General features: G+C 45.2%; 1 protein-coding gene and 1 long non-coding RNA gene across 2 annotated transcripts; both read right to left on the bottom strand.

The window, feature by feature from the left end:
* On the bottom strand, positions 1-3286 carry LOC143606936 (uncharacterized). The gene is made up of 6 exons (XM_077082550.1): positions 2941-3286; positions 1724-1992; positions 1538-1630; positions 1370-1441; positions 1158-1274; positions 1-1058 (listed from the first exon to the last, which is right to left on the bottom strand). The coding sequence occupies exons 1-6, from the start codon at positions 3227-3229 to the stop codon at positions 180-182; spliced, it is 1719 nt and encodes a 572-aa protein (XP_076938665.1). The 5' UTR covers positions 3230-3286; the 3' UTR covers positions 1-179.
* Positions 3287-4334: 1048 nt separating this feature from the next.
* On the bottom strand, positions 4335-9852 carry LOC143606935 (uncharacterized). Its single transcript, XR_013148842.1, has 2 exons — positions 9701-9852; positions 4335-4470 (listed from the first exon to the last, which is right to left on the bottom strand). It is a non-coding gene; the product is annotated as an uncharacterized LOC143606935 (long non-coding RNA).

The raw sequence follows: 9852 nt of genomic DNA, 5'->3' as shown, positions 1-9852 counted from the left end.
AGAATAATTAATAACAGAAAAATAGCAATTATAAAATTGTATGATTTGCATGTTCATAAGACTGTCTGAAACTGCGATCCATAAAATAACTAATCCACCAATTAACAAAATCATTAAGCAATCCAAAACATCCTCGGTATCAACTCCACTACAACCTACATTAAACCCATCACTTACTCTTAACTCTGCTGCGGTGAGCCTTTAGAACCAGGTGGAGCCGCCTGAGACGCTGCTGCATCAGAACCATAACCAGCAGTAGATCGATATCCACTGCCATATGCTGGCGGTTGCTGCGCCCCGTAGCTCGCCTGACCAGCAGGCGGTCCACCATATGGTGGTTGACCATATCCCGCACCAGCATAAGCAGGCGGTCCACCATATGATGGTTGACCATAGCCAGTTGCACTGGGCGACTGCCCGTTAGTAGGTTGACTTACAGGCGGCTTTTGTGTCGGAGGTGGTCCATAACTGCCATATCCAGGTTGACTTCCATACCCTTGTTGAGCAGAACCCTGAGACGGATAGCTCGGGTTTTGAACAGACTGTTGACCATAACCAGATTGAGCTGCGGAAGTTGGAGGAGGTTGACTAGAACCATCACCCTGCACACCATACCCTCCAGTTTGACCATCAGAAGCTTGACTTTGACCCGCAACATTATATCCAGCTGCAGGATTACCATAACCTTGTTGATAATATCCATCCTGACCATAACCTTGACCTTGTTGCCCATACCCATAACCTGATGCATCTGTAGATCCTGGTGCACCAGCACCAGGCGGTTGAGTCTGTTGATTTTGCTGCTGACTGTAATAATCATAACCACCACCCTGACCGGTCTGTTGACCTGTTGACTGGTCCCACCCAGTGGCATACCCACTGCCATATGGCATCTGGGGGTAACCACCTTGACCAGGGTACACACCAGGTTGACCATAGTAGCCATATCCACCCTGTTGCTGCATTTGTTGACCTGGTGGGGCCCAGCTTGTGGGGGGCTGGGCTTGATAACCACCTTGCTGAGAATATCCACCGCCCATTGAATTTCTTGGACGGTTCTACATAATAATTATAATTAATCAATTATCAACTTTAATAAACCAGATATATGTATATATGCATACATATACTGATATACAGACAGGCATAAAGCATACCTCGCTAATTACTTCATTAACCATTTGTTTCGCAGCCTCTATCTGCTCACTCGTTCCATCTATCTGCACTGTCCTCTCGGTTGATGTATCACCAGGTGGCAGGTGTAACGGTATCACCTGAGTTATAAATTAATAAACATCTTAATTACAAATAGTTCAAATTAAAAGTTGATTTTACAACATGTTAACAATAATAATGAATCTATATAAACCTGAATACGTGCTCCTGTAGTGGCTTGCATGCTTTTTATTGTCTCGCCACCTTTACCAATAACAAGGCCAACCTGAAAGCATAGTGAAATCATGTCATGTAAAGAACTAAAAGACACTTGCAAAGAATATTTTCAAACAAACTGTTATTACTTTTGAACATATAATACCTTCTTGTTTGGAACTTTCATCACAAACTGTTCGCCTCCACCCGACTGACCACTCACCCTTCTAGAAACTGTGCCAGACCCCCCTGACTCAGCCTGGTTTACAGAACACATACGATTGATCATCAAAATGTTTGTATATTAGAAACAGGAGATACTGATATATATTGAAGTTGATTGAATAAATACCTCAGCAAGAACATCTTTGATCAACTGCTCAGCTTTTGCAATAGCGTCTGCAGAACCTGAAATGTCTACATCTCTAGTAAGTGAATGTGGGTCAGCATCCGTATCCCTGGTGATCTGAATCTTTGCTCCAGATTGCAGTTGAAGATACTTTATAGTTTCCCCAGCTTTGCCAATAATGACACCAACTTTGCCATTTGGAATTTCAATTTTCTTGCTAGAGTTTGTATAACTATAACTTGATGGTATTGAAGGTGCAGCATGTCCATAATCTGTAATGATTAAAAATTAGAAACATGAATTCATAAAACATAAACAATCAACACATTCAAACTGAAGAAAACACACACAAAACCGGTTAATTATATCAAAACTTCAAATGAACAGTTGCAATCAACATGATTGCTGTGTTACACTAATTTTCATTATAAATTAACCTAGAGAGATAATCTAATCAAAACAGTCTTTGAAGAACCGATGTAGCAGTTCTATAACTTATACTAAAAGACACATCAATGAAATGTTCTTATTTAGAGAACATACAAAAAGATTACTAAGCTCCCAAAATTGTAACTAAAATTGAAAAATCCTCAAAACTAAGCAACCAAAATTGTCTAAACAGGAAACCGATTGTAAACGAACACAAACAAGGGCATGTTCGTTTTCATTCATTTAACTTTAACCGAACACAAACACTTAAACAAACTAACTTTCTTCATGTTCGTTAGTTAAGAGCATGAACATGTTCATGACCGTTTATGTGTGTTCATTAACATTCAAAACGAAGTAAAGAACAGTTCAGAAACATAAAAAAAAAGTCATAAAAGAGCACCTATTAAAGTCTTATACATGTTTAATTATTAATAAAAACTATAAAGTTTAATAGTCAAATGAACACAAATGTAAATGAATGAAGTAAACATGTGTTTATGTTCATCACTTATAAAATAAACAAACATAAAGACGGTTCACAAACAGTCGGTTCGTTCACAGCCCTATCCTATCCGTCACCTTAAATCCAAGCAAAAAAACTGTAGTAACGTTCACAAAGCCTAATTAACAAATAGCAAATTAAATGGAACAACAAACAAGTCGGCATCCTAAACTAAAAATCATAAAAAATAAAAAATATGACAGATTAGCAGCTACTGAACCGACGTGTCCGTAATCCGTACAAACACACTCACACTCATAAACCCTAACTTAATAAAAATCCGTACCAGTATAATCTCTGCTGCTGCTGCTGTCATTATTATTACTATCCCATCCGCTTCCTCCGTCATTATCGAACTTGGAGCGCTTGGATTCGGCGTTATTAAACAGCCGCGCAGCGATCTCCTGCGCCTTCTGTTTGGCCAGCTGGATCTCGTCCATCGGCGGAGGCACGTTGTTGTACGCCGGAGCGGCGGAGTCGGAGAATCCGCTGACACGGCGGCCGGAGGCAGAAGAGTCTTCGTACTTGCGTTTGACGGAGTCGCCGGATTGGTGGTAGTGTGCGTCGTCAGCCATTTAATTGGGAGTAGAGTAAAGTAAAACCCTAGGCTAGGTCAGACTCAGATTAGATATATGTTTGTTTGTTTTGTTATACTGGATGGATATTTTGTTACCGGTTCATATATTTGGACCCCCGGAAGATAATATAATAATATCTGTTATATATCCTACAGAAACAAAATAAAAAATGTATATATAAAGGTGATATAGATAAATATAAAGTTTTTAAATTATTATTGTGTAAATGTACAACAGATATATGTTGATTCTAAATGGTAAAAAAAAAAAAAAAAAGGTAAAAAACAAAAGAAAACAAATGTGTAGTATGCTTATAGGTAGCCCCGAGGCTAATTGTGTTGTTTGTTTTGGAAATCTTGAGTGTGGCTAGTAATCATTAGTTATTGGAGTGGTTTCACCTTGTGGAAATGAGGAAATCCTTATCTAAACCCTGGTTTAGATTGTGTTACTTTAAACGGATACAATGATTCGTTAGAATTTGTTATTCTTAGGTGGTGTTTGGGTGAGCTTCTAAAACTTGCTAATTTGCTATTTGTTTGTTGAAAAGCACAACGTGTTTGGTAAAGCAACTCCAAAAGCTTCAAAATGGAGCTTTTCAAAAAGCAAATAAGCAAAAAAACAAAATTATAAGCTCACCCAAACACCCCCTTAATACATATTATTCTTTCATTATATCATGTTAAATTAGATGTTACTCATTTTATACATAAGGTATTCTCATTTGGTGAGCATTATTATGTGTGTTTGATTTAGATGTTTAACAATGACAAATAAGTATCTTGTTTACCTTATTTGGAGGTTTAAGCCTAGTTAATGTGCATCATATGTGGGAGACAATGAATATATCCCATCTCAAAGGAATACGTTATAGGGTAGAGTTTAATAGGTATTTTAAAAGCGTTTAGTATAAAACTTGCATCTTCCAAAAGTTAGGTTTTCCAACAAGTATGTAACTTTAGCATATAATGATCTTTCAGGATAATTCTGACCGAATGACAAAATCATGAGAATTATATCTTAGAAACTTTTAAAATAATATACTTATCAAAACCTAATTCTAGATATCATATACTTCCCTAAAAACTTTCAAAAATATCATTCGTATCCAAACCAAAGTTTCTATAATAATTCGTGCAAATTAAGCACCGGATAAACAAAGAATTTGTAAACATAACAAGCCATTTTACGTGTCTTATTTAATCTCCATCTTAACAAAAACAACAATCAGCCATAGAAAACTGTCGAAGCACGAAATGGAATCTGACCTGACCCATGACGGAGCTTCCACGGATTTCGAGATGAATGAACCGCATCCTGGTCTGCTGATCCTCTCCTCCGGCTGCTCGCGATCTGCAGTGGCGTTTTGGGGGTGTGGAGGTGACCGCTAAGATGATCTTGAAGATCTCTTGTTCACAGACACAAAAACTGGTGGTGGCACCTACTGAGCATGACCCTATGATAAGGAGGTGAAGACCTCCTTATATAGAGTCTCATGGCCACCATCATGATACCCTAATGGGCCTAGCCCAATTAGGGCTACCTCCACAAACCTCCTCAGCCCAATAACAAATGTATTAGCCCATATAATAAAACAAACCAAATATAATAAATTTAGGATTGTAAACCGGGTTTAATACCATACCCTACATGTCGAAGCACGAAATGGAATCTGACCTGACCCATGACGGAGCTTCCACGGATTTCGAGATGAATGAACCGCATCCTGGTCTGCTGATCCTCTCCTCCGGCTGCTCGCGATCTGCAGTGGCGTTTTGGGGGTGTGGAGGTGACCGCTAAGATGATCTTGAAGATCTCTTGTTCACAGACACAAAAACTGGTGGTGGCACCTACTGAGCATGACCCTATGATAAGGAGGTGAAGACCTCCTTATATAGAGTCTCATGGCCACCATCATGATACCCTAATGGGCCTAGCCCAATTAGGGCTACCTCCACAAACCTCCTCAGCCCAATAACAAATGTATTAGCCCATATAATAAAACAAACCAAATATAATAAATTTAGGATTGTAAACCGGGTTTAATACCATACCCCTACAAGCCCCCCCAAGTCCAGCGTTGCTCCTGGGCGCGCAAGCGCTTAGGTGGAGCGTTGGACTTTATAAGGTGTTAGGGCGGTTTTTTCTCTTTTATTCGGCCTTATCTTTATTGTCTTGAGTCTGGGAGATTTTCTCCATGATGGTGACGCGTTGTGATCCTTAAGATAATGGTGGTGTCGAGTTATAAGGATAATAAAGCTTGCGCGCGAGAGGCGTCTTACGAGCTGAGAAATAAAGCCTGCGCGCGAGAGGCGTCTTACAAGCTGGGTAATAAAGCATGCGCGCGAGAGGCGTCTTACAAGCTGAGCAATGAAGCCTGCGCGCGAGTGGCGTCTTACGAGATGAGAATAATAAAGCCTGCGCGCGAGAGGCGTCTTACGAGCTAAAAATAATAAAGCCTGCGCGCGAGAGGCGTCTTACGAGCTGAAAATAATAAAGCCTGCGCGCGAGAGGCGTCTTACGAGCTGAAAATAATAAAGCCTGCGCGCGAGAGGCGTCTTACGAGCTGAAAATAATAAAGCCTGCGCGCGAGAGGCGTCTTACGAGCTGAAAATAATAAAGCCTGCGCGCGAGAGGCGTCTTACGAGCTAAGAGTAATAACTGAGCTGGCGCGTGAGGCGACTTACGAGCTGTAATAATAACTGAGCTGGCGCGTGAGGCGACTTACAAGCTGTAATAATAACAGTAGCCTGCGCGCGAAGCGTCTTACGGCTGTAATAATAATGTAAACCTCGCGCGCGGGGCGTCTTACGGGCTGTAATAATAATGGAAACCTGCGCGCGGGGCGTCTTACGGGCTGTTAATAATAATAGTAGCCTGCGCGCGAAGCGTCTTACAGGCTGTAATAATAATGGAAACCTGCGCGGGGGGCGTCTTACGGGCTGTTAATAATAATAGTAGCCTGCGCGCGATGCGTCTTACGGGCTGTAATAATAATGTAAACCTGCGCGCGGGGCGTCTTACGGGCTGTAATAATAATGGAAACCTGCGCGCGGGGCGTCTTACGGGCAATGGAAGTAATGATAATAAAAGCTGGCGCGTGGCCGACGGGTTTATGAGGATTCCCAACCTTCAAGTATGGCGGGGAGCCGTATGGGAAATTGAGGATTCCCAACCTTTAAGTATGGCGCGGAGCCGTATGGGAAATTGTGAGGATTCCCAGCCTATGGCGCGGAGCCGTATGGGAAATTGTGAGGATTCCCAGCCTATGGCGCGGAGCCGTATGGGATATTATGAGGGTCCCCAACCCTTAAGTTTGGCGCGTAGCCATACGGGATATTATGAGGATTCCCAACCTTTAAGTTTGAGCTAAAGCTCATATTTTTGGGCTAAGGCCCTGACGTTTTAGAGTTAAGACTCGTCAACGCGTTTGAGCTTGGAGCTCACGCATGTATGTTTTACTTCGCTTTCTTTTTAATTTGATGTCAATATAATGTTGTCATATTGCTCAAATTAGTAAAAGGAAGTGCGAAACATGTATGCGAAAACTTGTATGCGGTGGCGCGAATGCAAAACTGTTGTGGCGAAGTGATCGCCGGGAGCGCGCATGCGGAACCCGAAGTTGATACGCGGTGGGACGCGTAATCTAAAGATTTTGAATGCGTGAGCATCTGTGATGTGTGAGCATGCGTTACGCGTGAGCATGCGATATGCGTGAGCGTAGCATGCTTGCTGCTTGAGCATGCTTATTGCTTGAGCATGCTTGATACTTGAGCATGCTTGCTGCTTGGGCATGCTTATTGCTTGAGCATGCTTGATGCTTGAGCATGCTTGCTGCTTGAGCATGCTTGATGCTTGAGCATGCTTGCTGCTTGAGCATGCTTGATGCTTGAGCATGCTTGCTGCTTGAGCATGCTTATTGCTTGAGCATGCTTGATGCTTGAGCATGCTTATTGCTTGGGCATGCTTATTGCTTGAGCATGCTTGATGCTTGAGCATGCTTGCTGCTTGAGCATGCTTATTGCTTGAGCATGCTTGCTGCTTGTGCATGCTTGCTGCTTGAGCATGCTTGATGCTTGAGCATGCTTGCTGCTTGAGCATGCTTATTGCTTGAGCATGCTCTGCCTTCATGTCTGGGCGCGCGCATTGCGCGACCCGCTGAGGCGCAGAGTAATTGCCTGGGTGCGCGCGCGACCCCGCTGTGGCGCAGAGTAATCGCCGCGCGCGCGCGCGCGCTGTGCGCAGAGTAATTGCCTGGGCGCGCGCGCGACCCGCTGAGGCGCAGAGTAATTGCCTGGGCGCGCGCGCGACCCGCTGAGGCGCAGAGTAAATGCCTGGGTTCGCGCGCGCGACCCGCTGAGGCGCAGATATTGCTTGAGCATGCTTGATGCTTGAGCATGCTTATTGCTTGGGCATGCTTATTGCTTGAGCATGCTTGATGCTTGAGCATGCTTGCTGCTTGAGCATGCTTGATGCTTGAGCATGCTTGCTGCTTGAGCATGCTTATTGCTTGAGCATGCTCTGCCTTCATGTCTGGGCGCGTGCGCGACCCGCTGAGGCGCAGATATTGCTTGAGCATGCTTGATGCTTGAGCATGCTTGCTGCTTGAGCATGCTTGATGCTTGAGCATGCTTGATGCTTGAGCATGCTTGCTGCTTGAGCATGCTTGATGCTTGAGCATGCTTGCTGCTTGAGCATGCTTATTGCTTGAGCATGCTTATTGCTTGAGCATGCTTGATGCTTGAGCATGCTTATTTCTTGGGCATGCTTATTGCTTGAGCATGCTTGCTGCTTGAGCATGCTTATTGCTTGAGCATGCTTGATGCTTGAGCATGCTTGCTGCTTGGGCATGCTTATTGCTTGAGCATGCTTATTGCTTGAGCATGCTTGATGCTTGAGCATGCTTATTGCTTGGGCATGCTTATTGCTTGAGCATGCTTGATGCTTGAGCATGCTTGCTGCTTGAGCATGCTTATTGCTTGAGCATGCTTGATGCTTGAGCATGCTTGCTGCTTGAGCATGCTTGCTGCTTGAGCATGCTTATTGCAATAAGCATGCTCTGCCTTCATGTCTGGGCGCGCGCGCGCGACCCGCTGAGGCGCAGAGTAATTGCCTGGGTGCGCGCGCGACCCCGCTGTGGCGCAGAGTAATCGCCCGCGCGCGCGCGCGCTGTGACGAAGAGTAATTGCCTGGGCGCGCGCGCGCGACCCGTTGAGGCGCAGAGTAATTGCCTGGGCGCGCGCGCGACCCGCTGAGGCGCAGAGTAATTGCCTGGGTGCGCGCGCGACCCCGCTGTGGCGCAGAGTAATCGCCCGCAGCGCGCGCGCAGCGCTGTGGCGCAGAGTAATTGCCTGGGCGCGCGCGCGCGACCCGCTGAGGCGCAGAGTAATTGACTGGGCGCGCGCGCGACCCCGCTGTAGCGCAGAGTAATCGCCTGGGCGCTGCGCTGCGCGCGCTGTGGCGCAGAGTAAGCCTGGGTGCGCGCAGCGACCCCGCTGTGGCGCAGAGTAATCGCCTGAACGCGCGCGCGCGCGCTGTGGCGCAGAGTAATCGCCTGGGCGCCTGCGCGCGACCCGCTGAGGCGCAGAGTAATCGCCTGGGCGCGCGCGCGCCCGCTGAGGCGCAGAGTAATCGCCTGGGCGCGCGCGCGACCCAAAGGTTTTGAATATCCACATCAGGTAGGTTTTATGTAAAACCAACAGATCTGATAGGGTTAATAAACCTATGAATATGAGGTGTGGCTGCTGCTCGGACGAACCCAGATCTGAAAACCCAGATCTGAGGGTTTTCCCCAAAAGCTCGTTGTTTTCTTCCTGTTTCTTCCAGATCTGGAAGTATTTTCCATATCTGAAAACACAGATCTATGGATTTCCCCCAAAAGCTTGGTGGTTTCCTCCTGCATCTTCCAGATCTGGAAGTATTTTCCAGATCTGAAAACATAGATCTAAGGGTTTCCCCCAAAAGCTTGGTGGTTCTTCCTGAGATTTTGATGAACGGATCGGAGGGCCGAGAAGAGAGGCCAGTGTGGTTCATTGCCGTCCCACGGATGGCGCCAATGTCGAAGCACGAAATGGAATCTGACCTGACCCATGACGGAGCTTCCACGGATTTCGAGATGAATGAACCGCATCCTGGTCTGCTGATCCTCTCCTCCGGCTGCTCGCGATCTGCAGTGGCGTTTTGGGGGTGTGGAGGTGACCGCTAAGATGATCTTGAAGATCTCTTGTTCACAGACACAAAAACTGGTGGTGGCACCTACTGAGCATGACCCTATGATAAGGAGGTGAAGACCTCCTTATATAGAGTCTCATGGCCACCATCATGATACCCTAATGGGCCTAGCCCAATTAGGGCTACCTCCACAAACCTCCTCAGCCCAATAACAAATGTATTAGCCCATATAATAAAACAAACCAAATATAATAAATTTAGGATTGTAAACCGGGTTTAATACCATACCCCTACAAAAACAAACCACTTCGGGTGTCTAATAGTTGCATGATACATAGCAAACACACAACTTATTTGGTAAAAACAGAAAACACAGCGCAGCGAAAGCCTCACTTAGTCCACCAGTGAAGAAAGTCCTTGCGTCGGTTGATCTTTTTCTGCAACTGCAGAAG

Source organism: Bidens hawaiensis, unplaced genomic scaffold, assembly GCF_021521415.1.
Source record: "Bidens hawaiensis isolate Kalapana, Puna unplaced genomic scaffold, B.hawaiensis_p1.1 tig00078441_1, whole genome shotgun sequence".
NCBI classification, from domain to species: Eukaryota; Viridiplantae; Streptophyta; class Magnoliopsida; order Asterales; family Asteraceae; genus Bidens; species Bidens hawaiensis.
Note: the sequence above shows the minus strand (reverse complement) of the source record. Positions and strands in the feature narration are given on the sequence as shown.